Below are 17573 nucleotides of genomic sequence, written 5' to 3'. Positions count from 1 at the left end.
GAGGGACATATGGAAATGAAGGGAAATATTCTTTTCTGACTGTGCTGTGTACTTAGTTTCTGGATTGCTGACAAAACTGAGCAGATTGCTTCTATGGAATAAAGATTTTCTTCAAATTAACACCTTTTAAATCTCAATTTGCGATAACAAATATTACTGCTGTCAGAGAGTAATACGCAAATATTCCAGTACCAATTCAAGGAGATAGCTAGGAAAACAAGCATTCATTCTGCCACCACATGTTAATAAAAAGAACAGATATTTAGGTTCATATACAAAAGATCACATTATGCACTGATTCTTTTCTATTTTAGTCCTATCAGTTTTATTTTGGGAATTTTGCATCTTAAAGTTAGTCCCCAAAAATGAGTGTATAATCATGCCAATTTCTCATGAAAGCTAAAAAGCAATTTCAGAAAAATTCTTCATATTTCCAATGTTTTATTAAAATCTTCACTTATGTCCATCTATTTGGAAACATTCACATGCTAGGCTTGGGTTTAAATGGATAAAGATTTAGAGGGCCAGACCCTCCTGTCCTCCAGGTTAATATCTATTTTTCTTGAGTACAAATACTATCCCTGTGCTCTCTGCTACTTTCCTAGTTTAAGTTCTTAATGTTTCATACAGGATGACTTCTAGATCATACTATGGTTACCCTGCTCCTGAGCATTCCCCACACCAATCCATCCAGCCCAGATGACCATGACCAAGATTTTTCTACATCACAGATCTGATCTCTTCACCCTCTTTAATTTAAGATAAATACAAACCAAGAACCAAAGGGGTACACTGGAAGAGGGAAGGGTAGAATGCATTAAGAACAAAAGGAAGCTAAGGAGACATTCACAATCTCATAGGCACTTGAGAAATTATATGTGTTTGGTAAAAATCATCCTAAATGTAAATGCATCCTAAAAATGAAAATGTAAAATGCATCCTAAAAAAATAGATAAAGCCATCTTCTTCTTAAACTTATAAACAATCATTTCTCTGGCCTTATAAGAAGAGAATCAGCCTGAAAAACTAACAGAAGGAAAAATACTTGACCTTGGTGCTAAGCAAACTTTCTTGCCTTAGGGTTTAGGGTTGAGCCTCTTAGTAGGGCACTTAAGCCACTTCCTTCTTAGTTGCCTAACAATTGTAACTTCATCCATATTAAACTAATTGCAGTTTCCTAAACCCACCCTGCTCTATTATACTTCTTTGCTCTTTTCTCTGTTGAGAATTTCCTTACTTTCTATCTTTGTCAAACAAATGGATTCCTCAAAACCCAGTTCAAGTATTACGTCTTATTTGAGTCACATTTTCTTATCTCTTCAGAGTCCTTCTGCATTCTAATAAATCTTCTATGCACGTCTTCATGTACTTAAATTATGTACTATACTTATTTGTTTCCATGGCTGATGTCCCCTCCTAGGTGGGATAAATCTTCTAGGGAAGAACCCATGTTTTTCTAAAAAAAATTTTAACAGGAATATAATTGCTTTATAATATTGTACTGGTTTCTCCTGTACAACAATGTGAATCAGCTATAAGTATATATATATCCTCTTCCTCTTGGGCCTCCCTCCCAACCCTCTAGGTCATCACAGACCACCTAGTTGAGCTCCCTGTGCTATACAGCAGCTTCCCACTAGCTATCTATTTTACACATAGTAGTGTATATATGTCAGTGCTACTCTTGCAATTCATCCCACTCTCTACTTCCCCACTGAGTCCACAAGTCCATTCTCTACATCTGCGTCTCTACTGTTGTTCAGTTGCTCAGTTGTGTTCGACTCTTTTGTGACCCCATGGACTTCAGCACCCCAGGCTTCCCTGTCCTTCACCATCTCCCAGAGATTACTCAAACTCATGTCCATTGAGTTGGTGATGCCATCCAACCATCTCATCCTCTGTCATTACCTTCCTGCCTTCAGTGTTTCCCAGCATCAGGGTCTTTTTTAATGAGTCAGGTCTTTGCATCAGGTGGCCAAAGTCTCTATTGCTGTCCTGCAATATGTCTTTTTAAAACTTGGTATTTCCTTACAGTTTTCAGCACAAGATAGGTGCAACTGAATAGAAATGTATGAGAGAATGATTGTTATCCATGTTTCCCAGCTGTGACTGTCCCATGACAAGAGCTTTTTCTGGTGGATGGTCTTTCCATTTCTGAGTGCAACATCTAATGCCAAGGGAAAATCAAGGAAATGTAATCTGTATCTTGACACCAGATTTTAAGTCTTTCTTCACTCTAAGGAAAGAGCAACAGAGGAAACACTGCCAGTGAGGACCCAAAACAAAGCTCTTTCACAAATGTAACTGAGTCTGTTTACTTGTTCTGAGTATGAATGTTTGAAAATATGCAATGGCAGGGAAATAAGGTGCCAAATTCTACAGGCAAAAAGCCACAGAAGCAATATTTCAAAAATGGTCCATTAATTTCTTATTTTACCTACCAACCACACAGCTTGAGAATATATTTTAAAAATCTGATCTTGTTTTAAACCATTAAAATAGTTTCCATTGTCTAAATAACAGCCAGTTCTCCTTATATGATTTCTGATTGCAGCCTGTCCGTGTGACCTGTTTTTTCCACTGTTGAACTGAAAGTAGTATCATTTCCATCCTGCTACTGCCTGACAGTACTGAGAAATGCAAGCTATAAAACTGCGCTTGTCAAGAAATATTAATGGAGGGGGTGGCCGTATCCTTTTACAATGCTTAAAAGCTTAAGCTGTAATAATAAAAAGTTGGCTTTTATTCCCTGAGATCATCAAAAGAACTTGAAGGAAATGAAAGTAAAATCCAATGGGATTACAAAATTAAGGCAGAGTTAAGGAAAAATATTTTGAGTACCAGAAGAAATCTAAAATAAATAATAAAAAAAAAAATACACTTGTGATATTGCTATTTGACCCAGACAGTTTCCATTCAGTTATGTAATTGGAGACTCTTTGAAGAATCTAACCGTGAACTCACTGGGGGAAGGCAGGAAAAGCATCTTTCCTTGGATATCCATCTGGATTCCACCAGCTAGCTTGACTAGATAAAGAGGAAAATGGGTTTCTGATGGTTTAGACAGAGAGCACTGGAGCAAAACTTTGTCAGTTGTCAGAATGGTAAGATTAAGGGATGGAGGCCTATCCTTGAACAGGAAGGGGACCACATCACACCCTATCGATAACCATGGGTCCAGGTGAAACTGTAGTAATATCTCCACACCTAGCACACTGTTGTAAGTCTAGCACTGAAAACCATGCAGAGTCACCATACATGTTTGAGAATTTCAGATCTGAAAGCAGTAAGGTAAAAATCTGTGTCTTGGTATATGACCCAGAATCCCCAGAAGAGATGTGTTACAAAATCCAATAAGGCTGATCAGTTGCCCAAAGGGACAGTGGTCTAATATATCTGGTTAACAGTGGAAAAGAATGTTCAAGGAAACTTACCTTGTTAGTGTATTTGTGCAAGTCAAGATTCAAGTAAATATATAAGAATCAGCTTGTTCTCAAAATCGCCTTTGACCACATCATCTTGTGATACAAATCTTCAACATATGCAGAGAATAAAATTGTAATGGCTTCCCAGGTGACTCAGTGGTAAAGAATCCACCTGCCAGTGCAGGAGCCTCAGGAGATGCAGGTTCAATCCCTGGCTCAAGAAGATCCCCTGGAGCAAGAAATGGCAACCCACTCCAGTATTCTTGCTGGGATAATCTCAGGGACAGAGGAGCCTGGTGGGCTACAGCCCATGGCATTGCAGAGAGATGGGCACAACTGAGCATGCACAAAGTATTACTACTTCCCACTTCTCCCCAGCACTTCTGATTGAGTTGTATTATTGTATATCTCTGAAAAGTCGTATTTAAAAAATAACTTTCTATCTTATTAAGTGCTTATTTGGTATCTCAGATCAAGATTAAAACCTTCTTCATAGAGAACAGATTCATAGTTGCTACAAGGGAGAGGGGATTCGAGGAAAGATGGAGTAGGAGTTTGCGGTTAACAAATTCAAACTATTATATGTAGAATGGATAAGCAAAAGGGCCTACTGGACAGCACACGGAACTATATCAACATCCTGTGATAAACAATAATGGAAAAGAACATAATAAAAGTGTATTTATATGTCTAACTGAATCACTTTGCTGGACAGCAGAAATTAACACATATTGTAAATCAACTATATTTCAATAAAAAAGAAAAAAGACTGAAAGGAAGGTTTTTTTTTTTTTTTTTTTTTTAAAGAATGAAGTCTTCCTTTTTGACTGAATCTGTCTAGTGGATAGATTCTGAATAATTCTGTGGTCACAGATTCCCTTGAGACTCATATAAACTCTCCCCAAGCAATTTGCTGTGCACAAGCCTGACACACACACTCACATGCACATTCAATGCTGTGTATACTATTTCATGAGGTTCACGGATCACATAATTTTATCTGTGGACGCCAGTTTAGAAATATCTGCCTTGTTGATCTTGTGTTTTTCTGGCCTCAGACAAAACTGTTAAGGAACAAGTGTGCCTTTGATTCATCCTGCTTCTTTGCAGGGAGACTTATGGAGTGCCTGTGAGTGAAAGTTTTTGTGTTAGATGACAAGGATACAAATTTGCTAAATTTCTTTTCTTTTGAGGTAGAAAATTCCAAGTTCTAGAATGTCTAGACCTGCTCTATGTTTCTTTCTAGCTCTACTTGCATGATCTGTGTGGTAAATCATTAAACATTCCACATAAATTACAATAATATTTTAACCAGGGTACAAGGGTTTTAATTTGCTTCTGAGCAAATTTTTTTTACCATATGAGGTTTAAAGGTTAAAATCTGAAAACCATAGCAAGGTTACCTGGCAAAAACAATTCTTTCTGGAGTTTTTCTCTGGCCTGCTGTGAAAAGCATCTTTTCTTCAGCCAATCAGCTCCATATTCACTGCAATGGTCATTTGGCCACATGATATGAACCTTATAACACAGAAAGCAAATGTCACATAAACATATATTATACTTCTATGTACTTTGGTTCTCTGCTGTTGCTGCTTCTGAAAGTTATTTAAGGTTATCAGAGAATCAAATTAGCTCTTGCTTTTTTTTCCTTCTGTTTTTTAACTTTTATACTTACAAGCATAGAATAAACTTTTGGCAAAGGAAGAAATTGAACGCCAAGGAGATACAGCTGAGGTCTGAAGCCCCTTAAATATTACACAAGAAACAAAACCTGGCTAGATCTGAAGTTCTTGTTTTATATTCTTAAAACCCATGGTCCCTGAACTTTCTGTGATGACTTGAGGTCAGAGATCAATTAAGATTCCTGCCAAGAATATCAGAAATAGTAATGATGATGATGAGGTAGATAATAGGAGGACTAGCACCATTTTGAGTGCCTACTATACAAGGAGCACTATCAACATAACTCACTTAGTCCTCATACAACTTGTGGGGGAAGCTATAACTAATATTCACATTTTCAGGTGAGGCAAGTAAGAGGAAATAACATGGTTATAATCCCACAGCTAGCAAGCAGTGAACTCTGGCAGTAAAGTCCTTGATTCAAGATGAAGACAGAGGTGGGGTAGATAACCTTGCTGGTCACACTTCCTCTTCTGATAACCATCCTAGCAAATTTGGAAGAGAGAAACAGGCTGGGGCCATGTCTGCTTTGTGGTTTTGAGAGCTGAGCTGTCAGGAATCCCATACGAAGTCTTTTACGTCTACTCACGAATTTGACTAAAAATATTAATCAATACAAGTTTTTGAGTGCTCACTGTATGCCAACCACATGCTAACATTTTACCCACATTATCTCATTCAGTCTTCACATCATCTCTAGGAACAAATCTTGTTAGTATCCTTCATTTCTAGATGAGTAAACTGAGGTAGGGAGCATTCCTTGTATTAGAGAAATAGTTTGATTGTACCTTCAAGGCTGCCACTCACTGAAGGAATAATGAGCAACTTTGTATATTTAATTAAAGATAATAGCAGTAGTAATAAAATAGTAATAATGATAGCAGAAGCTTTCCCTTAGTGAGCATGCTGACTTGGCACCAAGCACTATGCAGTCTTGTTTTTTTTATACATGGCTCAGTATTAAAGAATCTGCCTCCCAATGCAGGAGACACAAGAGATGTGGATTTGATCCCTGGGTCAGGAAGATACCCTGGAGTAGGAAATGGCAACTTACTCCAGTATTCTTGCCTAGAAAATTCCATGGACAGAGAAGCCTAGTGGGCTATAGTCCATGGGGTTGCTAAGACATGACTAATTGAGCACATCCCTGACTCTGATATATAATATATACATATATTAAATACAATATAATTCATCATTCAAATTATTTGAGTCTAGACCTTTTATTTAAGTTGAGAGAGCAGGGAGAGATAATTTGGAGATAGTTACCTTTTTCCTGTCAAACATCAAGTCTTTGATCCCAACGTACACATCAAGAGCTTCGATAAGAAGTTTCCGTGCTTTTGCCGAATCAAGGTAGCAGTCGGGACACTGACAGTTGTCCCGGAGCCACACAGCCGGGTAGATAGAGTCTGTACCATCCTGCCAGATGATTCGCATCAAGTGAGCTCCATCCAGCACTTCTGCCTTTTGGATGACGCAGCCCATGTTTCTAGTCCTTGGGGTAAACCTTGTCAGCTACCTGCTATGACAAATCAGTGTTAAAAGGACTCTCAGGAGGATCAGGTCTGAACTTGACTTCTAACAATTCAAATGGACTCTGGCTTCTGCTATTTGCTGGGGTTTGTGGTTTCACTTATCTGTGCTGGGACCTTTGTTCTGATGAGAGTATTTCATGAGCTGTAAACAGAAACACAGTGACTAAAAGTAAACAAGATAAATGCTCTGTCATGATCCAGACAGAAAGAATTCCTTGTTTTCTCATAGCACTTAAAAAAAAATAAGTTCAGAACCAATGACACAGGCACTTTTAAGCTTGCATAAAAGCTCTGGAATTTTTTTAAGAGAGAAAAATACTCCACAAATTGAAAGTGTAACTGTCACACCTGTGCTATTTTAACTGATGCCCAAATTCGCTGCTGCTGCTGCTAAGTCACTTCAGTCGTATCCGACTCTGTGTGACCCCATAGACGGCAGCCCACCAGGCTCCCCCGTCCCTGGGATTCTCCAGGCAAGAACACTGGAGTGGGTTGCCATTTCCTTCTCCAATGCATGAAAGTGAAAAGTGAAAGTGAAGTCGCCCAGTCATGTCTGACCCTCAGCGACCCCATGGACTGCAGCCTACCAGGCTCCTCTGTCCATGGGATTTTCCAGGCAAGAGTACTGGAGTGGGCTGCCATTGCCTTCTCCGGCCCAAATTTGCTGGATCCAGCCAAATCAGGAACTTTCAAATCTCAGTTCCTAGACTCATTCTGCCCTCATTACTAGGGATGACTGTCAGGAAGCATTTAACAGGAGGCTTCCTGTGTGCTATTTTGGATCTGTCAGGAATCCTCTGTTCCTTTTTAATTCCTGAATATTCAGGAATTAAGAGGAGAGGCAAGCCTCTCCCTGGGCTGAGGAATCCAGGCATATCCTTTGTTAGTTTTTCAACACGGTGATAAGTATCCTCTTCCTTCTTATGAACCATACGATAAAAGTGACTGTTTACAACTCTCTCTCTCTTTAATATGGATTGCCTATGTTTTGTAAGTCTGGAATTTTAATTGTTATCTTTTCTGAGAATAACTACCTTGTAAGACAGTATATATGCCCACACCATGTTGATTAAAACACCTTTGCTCCATCAGAGCTTTGGTCCCCGTGTCTTGCTTTCTCTCTCTCTCTCAGGCTAATTCTTTGGAGCGCAGGGACCTGTCGTGCTCATTCTCCTGCCTAGGCTTCTAAGACCCTCCTGAGAAGGCGCACTGTGCCTTCACCCCCCTCAAGAGGGTGCCAGGTGCCTTCATGAGCGACACAAGCCCTGTGTCAAGGGCTTTATTGGTTTTCCATGTAAACCAAGGAATATCAGCCTCTTTCTCTCTCTCTTTTACTTTCTTATCATCGACTCCAGACCACCAGGTTCTGGTCCATTAAAGGACCTCAACAAGTGGTGCCCGAACAGGAGCCTGGTACACGTGGCAGATTCGGACAGAGTGACCTCAGTGGCCTATTGGGGCCGGTAAGTACTAAGATATGGGTAAAACGGCTGGAAACCCCATCACTTTTCTACTTTACTTAATCACTTACTTAAATTTCAGGGACCTAATGAAATGTATGCTGATTTTTTAGCTAGATTAGAAACTGCTATTTCCCGTACTGTAATTGGAGAAGAAGCCAGTAGGCAACTAGAGAAATTACTTGCTTATGAAAATGCAAATTAGGAATGTCAAAAAGCTATAGCTCCAATTTGTGAGACAGAGACTATTATTGATTATTTGAAGGCTTGTTGCAATCTAAAATCAGAAACTCAAAAGATGCAAATGCTAGCTGAAACAATGGTTGCTGCCTTAAGAAAGGGAAATGAAGGATGATTTACATGTGGAAATAAGAACCATTTAAAAAGGGATTTCCCTAAAAAAGCTAAAAAAAAAAAACCTCCAAAAATCTGCCCTTGCTGCCATAGAGATATGCACTGGGCCAAAGATTGTAAGTCTAAATTTGACACTGAAGGAAAGCCTATTCCAGAAAACTCCAAGTAGGGACCCCCCAGATCCCCTTCAACAAAAACCAGGGACAAATTCCATCTTTTCCCTGAAACCCTCAACATCTGGCAGTGCTGCCGTTGATACACCAGCTTTGTTTTTAGAGAACATGAGGTTAAAGAGCTCTATTTAAATTCAAATTCACGTGAACTGAAAAGTATTAAATGTTAAATATAATGTTTATTTAAATATAAATATAATTTAAATATAATTGTTTGCTCATCTAATTAAGACACGTCTTAAGTCATCAACATTATATAATGCTTTTATTATGCCTAGGTTTAAGGTAAACTAAATTTGTCAACAAAAAGGTAACTCTTTATATATTTATATAAATATATAAATGAGATGAAAACTTTTAGATAAACTCTATTAAAAATAATTATATTTTTAATAGAATAATCTATTATTATAATCTAAAATAATCTCTTAAGATTGGGATAACTTAAATTTCTAGAGTTGTACTAAACTAAATAATAAAAGTTTATTAAATAACTAGGTCATTTCCAAATAAAATAAGATTTTAAAACATTAATTCCTGAACATTAACTTCCCTTACAAAAAGTTTTTCTTACAGAAAAACTAAGGAGATTTTAAACTATTAATAAATATATTATATAATGTATAATATATATAAATATATATTATAATATGATATAATAAATATATTCACCAATCTATAAAATGCTAATATACAAGACACTCCATAGTTGCTAAAAAAAAAGTAAGATATATGCTGTTAATAAAAAGATATATGATATGGCAAAAAGGTTTATGACAAATAAAAGAGAAATTATAGGTGGCTAAGGAACTTATAGATACACAACTAGAATTAAAGCATATTGAGAAATCTTGTTCTCCTTAAAACTCTATTTTTGTTATAAAAAAGAAATCTAACAAATGGCGTCTCCTAACAGACCTTAGAAAAGTTAATGCATCTATAAAACCTATGGGTGCAAAAATCCCATCACCTACCACTATTCCTCAAAATTGGCATATTATTATTATTGATTTATGAGATTGCTTTTTTAATATACCTTTACACCAATTAGACTGAGAGAGATTCGCTTTCTCTCTCCCTTATCCTAATCGTATTGGACCTCATAAAGGGTACCAATAGACTGTACTGCCACAAGGGATGATGAATTCTCCCACCATGTGTCAGTACTACGTTGCCAAAACCCTTGAGCCTGTGAAAAAGCAATTTCCTAACTTTCTTGTTGTTCACTATATGGATGATACATTGTTTTCGGCTCCATCTGTCTTAAAAACTCAACACATGGTTGACTGAGGACCCCATGGTTTGTGGTTCTCTAACTGCTCAAAAGGGGTTAATAACACGGTGTGTGACTATGTAACACAAGTGACATAGAAGGTCACTGACACTATGATACAACATTACCATGACAAAGGACTTCTTGGGTGGCTTGATGGTGGATTAGCCCCACCTCGTCCTAGAATCGTCCTCGGTAAACAGAGTGGGCCTGAACAGTGGGACATTTGAAAACTTGCTGCGGTTTCACAGGGACCAGTCATGGTCATAGTAACTATTTCTTTCACTATACTCAGTCATATTTTAAGACTGTGTCCCACTTCCTTTTGTTATAGCCATAGGCAAAATATTACCCACAGCATCAGGTCTGGAACTATAACTCTGGTGATTGTCTTGGTAATTATATTTGTTGTTTATCATTGCCTTTCTATAAGGTTGGTTAATACTAAACAAACTCAATTGGTCAGGACCTTTTTTACAAATATAATAAAATAGGGGGGATTGTCAGGAAGCATTTAACAGGAGGCTTCCTGTGTGCTGTTTTGGATCTGTCAGGAATCCTCTGTTCCTTATTAATTCCTGAATATTCAGGAATTGAGAGGCAAGCCTCTCCTGGGGCTGAGGAATCCAGGTATTTCCTTTGTTAGTTTATCAATACGGTGATAAGTACCCTCTTCCTTCTTATGAACCATACGGTAAAAGTGATTGTTTACAACTCTCTCTCTTTAAAATATGGATCACCTATGTTTTGTAAGTCTGGAATTTTAATCTTTATCTTTGCTGAGAATAACTACCTTGTAAGACAGTATATATGCCCACACCATGTTGATTAAAACACCTTTGCTCCATCAGAGCTTTTTGGTCTTGCTCTCTCTCTCTCTCTGTCTCTCTCTCTCTCAGGCTAATTCTTTGCAGCACAGAGACCCATCGTGCTCATTCTCCTGCCCAGACTGCTAAGACCCTCTCAAGAAGGCGCACTGTGACTTCACCCCCCTCAAAAGGGCGCCAGGTGCCTTCGTGAGCGACACAAACCCTGTGTCAAAGGGCTTTATTGGTTTTCTGTGTAAACCAAGGAATATCAGCCTCTTTCTCTCTCTCATTTACTGTTTTATCTTTGACTCCGGATCACCAGGTTCTGGTCCATTAAAGGACCTCAACAGATGACTTTCCACAAAGTTTTCTTTTCGTGAGCCAGGCTATCTGTATCTTGGTGATCTGGCAAATAGAAGCTTAAATAAGTAAAGAGTTTGTTTTTCTTGAATAAAAAGAAGTCCCAACATGACTGTCCATTACTGGTAATGTGATTTCACAGAATCATGGGGAGCCCAGGCTACTCAGAGACTTTATCCTTCTGCTTGTTGCCTCACGTTTGCAACATGACTGCTCCATCACCAATACCACATCTACATTCCAGGGAGGAAAAAGGAAAAACATCACGTGGCACTTAAGTCTACCTTATTTTCAACTCTTCCCCATCTAGCAACTTCCAGATATATTTCGCTGGCCAGAATTATATCACAATCTAACTTTAGCTATAAGAGAAGATGGGAAATATAACTGTTTACTAGTCACATGCTTGCTCTGTGGAAATCAATGTTTAATTAGGGAAGATGGAAAATAAGATGGAATCAACATGCATTCAGCAGCGTTGCTCACATCCTTTGAGACTTGCTCATATAGATATCTTCTTTAAATAGGCCATCCTGGGGCCTCTCAGACAACTATCAATGTCACTTATGCCCAGGCTTCCTTATTATTTTTTTTTACTTTCATAATTATCTCCTTTATTTTCAAGTCTGGAACTTCCAAGTGATCTTTGTATCCTCCAGTGCAGCAGGCACATAGAAGACATTTAATATTGGAATGAAAATTTTAGCTTGACACATGAGGAGGAAAAAGAAGACTCTTTTCTGTATTTAAGTAAGTTGTACCTACTGTGGTAACAACATAACGTACATAACTTGATCAAGGACAGGCAGCTGCCTGTGGGTCAGATGTTTTTACACAGTCCGTGAGGAAAGAATGGTTTTTATATTCTCAAAAGGTATGAAAAAATAAAACAAGAACATACAACAGGGAAAGTATATAAAGCTGAAAATATACTATCTTCCCTTTATATGTATATATATATATACACACATATATCTATATGCCAACCTCTGAGCTAGAGAAAAATTGACTACATTTACTCTTTTTCTCCTTACATTTCCAGTATGATTTAAGGATCTGGTTATATTTTCCCAGATTAACTGGAATCATCACTGTCCAGTGAAATATCTACAGCAATTGCCCAGGTAAGCAGCAGGAGAAAGAGGCTGGGAAATACCAGAATACAGGTGATGCCATCTTAAGATCTCCTAAGAAGTAAGACAATTAAGGGGAAAAATCCTTCTTATTAATTTTTAATCATCAAACTCTCATGTGTATTGGTATATATTTGAAACTTAACTCATTGTCAAGAAAGTGCTGATTAATAAGCTTGAAGGGCTTCCCTGTAGTTCATTTGGTAAAGAATCTGCCTGCAATGCAGGAGACCTGGGTTTGATTCCTGAGTTGGGAAGATCCCCTGGGGGAGGAAATGGCAACCTACTCCAGTATTTTTGCCTGGAGAATCTCATGGACAGAGGAGCCTGGCAGGCTGTAATCCATGGAACTGCAAAGAGTTGGACACGACTGAGCAACTACACCACCACCAATGAGCTTGAAAATGTTTTGTTTGAAATGATTTTCATAAAACTTGAAATTTCACACATTAATTCTTAATAGATACATTGTTTGAAGGGTGCATCTTCTCCCATAATAAACACTGTTCTGTACTCACCCATGGCTCTGTACCAAGTCCCACTAACTGTTGAAGTGATCACACCTACAGATATGGCTATACCAACAAACACTTGTTCCATTCTAACCTGACGTTTTTTCTTTCTCTCCCTCTTTTTATCTTTATCTTTTTTTTTTTTTTCCTTTTCCTACCTAGCAAGTTTGAACTGGAGAGGGACAGTGCATTTCCAAGTATTAGGGGCACAGGGTTTGACAGATGGCACTAGTGGTAAAGAATCTGCCAAGAGACTCAGGTTCGACCCCTGGGTTGGAAAGATCTCCTGGAGGAGGAAATGACAACCCACTCCAGTATTCTTGCCTGTAAAACTCCAGGAACAGAGGAGCCCGGCGGCCTACAGTCCAGCGTGTTGCAAAGAGTTGGACACAACTGAGCAACTGAACACACACGTGTACACAGACTCTTCCCCACCCCACTCCTCTTGGTCAAATGGATGTTCTGGGAAGGTTATCCTGAGAGAGGAGGTCATATCAGGAGGGTGGCTGATGGAGGCTGCCTGAGGCAGCTGCGAGAGAGTGGCAGAACTGGAAAGACCTGGGTGTTGCTAAAGTTAAATTGTTTGGGTATCTGTGAAGGAACTTGACAGGTTATTTCTATGCTTCACAATCCCCTTCCGAACTTCATGACAAATGTGAATGGTAATCCAAACAAAAGGAGGGAAGGGATGGGAACAGAGTTTCCCTCTTTAACTTTTCTTGATTTATTTAAAGCTTTATTGGGATAAATGGGATGAAATGGAAAACGGGAAAAAAAAAAAAAAATCAATGGACATTGTACTTGAAAACAAATTTTCTCCTGTAATGTATAGGCTTGTACGTGTGTGTGACTTGTTAAAGTCTATTTTTCAATTTGACTTGTTAAAACTGAGCTGTGTTCTTATGGCTGGTTCATGTTAATGTTTGGCAGAAACCAACACAATTCTATAAAGCAATTATCCTTCAATAAATAAATAAATATTAAAAAAAAAAACCCGAGCTGTGTTGAAACGTAATGACCATTTAGTTATTTGATAAGTTGTTGTGTTTCTCTGAAGAAAAAAGAAAAACCAAAACATTTGATGCTCATAGCTATATATATATATATATATATATATATATATATAGGCTTCTCTGGAGGCTCAAATGGTAAAGAATCTGCCCACAATGAGGGAGACCCAGGTTGGAACCCTGGGTCAGGAGGATAATCTAGAGAAAGAAATGGCAACCCATTCTAGTATTCTTGCCTGGAAAGTTCCATGGACAGAGGAGACAGGCAGGCTACTACTGTCCCTGAGGCTGCAAAGAGTCAGACACGACTGAACGACTAAGAACTCATGCTCTCCTCCTAGGGACCTTAGAGCTGAGTGTCATGGCAAGCTCTCCTTTCTCTCTCTCTAAATATATATATATATATTTTCTCAGTGAGACATTTTTGCTGTATTAATATGGTCCTATAAAATGAAAATATTTTTATACCTATTTTGCTTCTTATTATTCGCAATTATAATTTAATTCATGAAATATCACTTGAGTTTGGTGGGAGGAAGTCATATTAACGTCCTGAGAAACAGACTTTGGATTGATGTCAGGGGGGCTTACTGTCTAATGGGATAGATTTCTTTGCATTTCACCCCATTACTGATGTGTGTGTATGTGTTGTCATTTTCCTTGATAACTCACCATATTTTCCCCCTTCAGAGTTATGGACCTTTGTTTGGGACTCCTGTTTTGCTCAATAAATTGTTTTAGAGATTATCTTACTTCAGTCATGGGTGTGGTTTTTGCCTTCTTTAAAGTTTTACAAACTCAAAATTTCCCAGCTGGCTTGGAAAATCAAGAAAATAGCTCTGAAAGTTATTGTATGTGTTGGTCTTGGGAATAAAATAAACTTAGAACTGGAGTCTGAAAGAAAAATCTATGCTATCATTGGGTTGAGTGGCTTCATCTGATAGCAAGGAAAATGGAAGCTCAGAAATGCTGGGAGTAATCTGTCCCAGCACACACTGGTGGGGGTTGCCCCAAACCTGGATTGGCCAAGCTACTGTACTCATATAAAAGTGAACACCTTCTAGTTCTAATCCAAGGGAGTGCAAAAACTCCTCAAATGCTAATTGCAACTAATTTGAATAATAGGTTTTAGATAGGATTCTCAAGAAATTGACAAATATACTGCACAGTTACTATATATAAAATTAAAATTGATGGAGGTTAATAATACACACCAGAGAAGGCTGATTCATCCACCAGATTACTCACCCTTCAAAATAAAAACTGTCATTTTTCAACTGTTTTTGTATAACGGAAGACTAGATAGAGAAGACTCATGTTATCAAACGTCAGAATCTGTTAATGTCTTTTTCCTCTTCCTCAGGTAAGTCATCAGGCCTGCTGTGATAGCACAGGATTTTCTGTGTTTGACCTTCTGTTTTTAGGTTTTAGGATAAAAAAAAAAAAAATCAAAATGCAAGAAACAGGCAAATTGCATGGGTAAGTGTATGAGATGTATGTACTAACCATGTATTCAGCACTTTTTATGTGGTAGCTGCTCTACTGATGCTTTCAATTGAATAAACCTTATGTAATCCTCTGGAAAACATTGTGAGATCCCTGCCATCATTCCCTTTTACAGATGATTGGAGATTTAAGAGGTAAAGAAACTGACTTGAAGGCAGAGGAAACGGAAGTCATGGCCACTACACTTGACTACCTCATGGAGAATCTATGGTCAAATAATTTTCCAGGCAATAACTTCAATTTAGCAAAAACGTACTTTTAAAATAGCAGCTAACTCTCAAGATTATTGGTTGTTGGTTGACCTCACCATCCGACATTTCATCATTGAAAGGAGAGGACAGGAAGTTTTCCAGACATTACACCATAAAGGCTTAAAATATTATTATTCTTTTATATATCAACCTTTAAGTCATAAAACTTGATTCATTTCCACTTGGTGAGGTAGAGGTTGACCAGACCACATTGGTAGTACGTGAACCTTAATATGGTTTGAGTATATACATACTCTACTCATTACTTTTGCTACCTAAGTCGTTTAAACTTTTAGAAGTTGTTGCTTTTTTTGCTAACTTGATTTAATAAGTGGCTGAGTTACTTAATAATTCATGAGTGTACTTTCAGGGGAATAATGAATTCTATGAAACCCTTAGTAAAACCGGTCCATTCTCTTGAGTAGGTTTACCCTTCTGCCTGCTCACTTGTTTAAAGTACTACATTTTATGCAAATACTTCCTTCCTAAACTATAAAAAGGAAAAATTTAGCTTCAGTCTGGTGACATCATTACATTCAGATTGAAACAAATTATCAATGCATTTGTTTGCCAAGGTAAAGCAGAGTACTGGTCTATACAGTACTGGGTCTAGATTTTAAGAAGGTCTCTAAATCTTTGAATCAGAATATGTATTCATTATGAGAAATCCTTTGTTTTCAAAGAAAAGCATTTCAAAATTTCCGTCATACTTCCCCTTGAGCTATATTCAGGAAGCAAAATAATTGAAGAGGGATACAATAGCCTTAATTGACCAGTATTCTAGAAAACCATGTTACATTCAGTTTGGGAGCTTAACAAAGGGCCATCATATAATATACAGTCATTTCCTTTGGGCTGGACTGTGGATTGGTCAGTGAACATTTTCAGATTCCAGCCAGAACCCTCCCTCCCCCCATCACCCAGTCTACTTTTTAGACAGTATCCCCTCTGTCCCCTCTGAATGCTTTCTGGATCTGCTTAGGGACTGCAAAGTAATTTGACTATTAGACTAAGCCAAACATAATTGGGAAGGGAAGCTGCCAAGAAGCAATCAAATCCACTGCATTCCAAAATCAAGCCTATTGCAAATGCCTGATGGACCATCCTCATCTCAGCCCACATGGCTGTGAGACTCATGTGACTGTATTTCCAATTGGATGCCCCCTCCCCCAACCCCTAATCCATAGACCTGGATCCACAAGCTCTTCCAAATAAGAAAAAGTTGAACTCAACTATACCTGTTCTCAGATGTGCGTTAGGCCCCAAACCATGCAAAACTTACCAAGGCAGGAAAATGTAGGCTTTACTATTCAATGTCCTTTGCACAAGGAACCTTCGGTGCCTGTCACCACCCAGTTGGATCTGCCTCCAGTGTCCCTGTAGTGCTCTGACTTGTAAGCCTTTCTTTCTGCTCCTGGCAGCTCCACTGCTGCCCTGCCCCCAGACACAGCTGAGGCTTGCAAATGAGGAAGGATGGATGTCCCAATCTGAAGGTGTAACAACTCCTGAGGGGAGCTTGGAGGTGGAAAAAAAAAAAAAGTAAAGAGGTTTTATGGCCTAGAGGAGAAGCAGTTAGAAAGAGAAAATCCTTTAACTCCTACTAGTTCCTGAAGCCACAAAACCCCAGGACTCAGTGCAACTTACATTGCCTTTGTTAGAATCTTTCTAATACATGGAGGGCAGTTCTCAGGTTCTCACCTGTTTTATCTCTTGCTCCTGAGCTGGCAGCAGCAAGTGCAGGAGCTCCTTTACTCTTGTCCCACCTGTTCATGCAACAGCTTTATTGTTGCAACACTCACTTGGAGAAAAAATTATTGAGATGTATGTTCAATAGGGAGGGGCTACCAGCTCCTCACCTGAGCAGAGAGGAGATGGTATCTCTGTGTTCATAGAATCTTCCTTATGAGTCTCTTTGGAGGGAGCCTGACTAGTTTTCGGGGACTGGTAGGAAGATTGGGATGGGTCTCCCTGAGCCTGATGCCCTCCCTTCTCTGCAGCTTTGGCTGAAGTGAACTGCAGTGGCCAGAGAGTGTGGGGCTTTTCTGAAGGCACCTGGTTGCCCAGTGACTTGACTCTCAACACACAG

At 38.6% G+C, this 17573-nt stretch overlaps 1 protein-coding gene across 5 annotated transcripts in view; it reads right to left on the bottom strand.

The window, feature by feature from the left end:
- Positions 1 to 16883, bottom strand: part of BBOX1 (gamma-butyrobetaine hydroxylase 1) — a 79913-nt gene extending 63030 nt beyond the window's left edge. For 3 of the 5 annotated variants that reach the window (XM_059874616.1, XM_059874617.1, XM_059874615.1), the window contains exons 1-2: positions 6378 to 6720; positions 4829 to 4943 (exon numbers count right to left, since the gene is read on the bottom strand). In XM_059874616.1, coding sequence (XP_059730599.1) covers positions 4829 to 4943; positions 6378 to 6596 — 334 coding nt within the window. In that variant the 5' untranslated portion in view covers positions 6597 to 6720. 5 annotated transcript variants of the gene reach the window in all.
- Positions 16884 to 17573: the final 690 nt, after the last annotated feature.

The sequence above is a fragment of the Bos taurus genome, chromosome 15 (assembly GCF_002263795.3).
Source record: "Bos taurus isolate L1 Dominette 01449 registration number 42190680 breed Hereford chromosome 15, ARS-UCD2.0, whole genome shotgun sequence".
In the NCBI taxonomy this organism is placed as follows: domain Eukaryota; kingdom Metazoa; phylum Chordata; class Mammalia; order Artiodactyla; family Bovidae; genus Bos; species Bos taurus.
The sequence above is the reverse complement of the archived record's forward strand: the minus strand, read 5'-3'. Positions and strand labels throughout refer to the sequence as shown.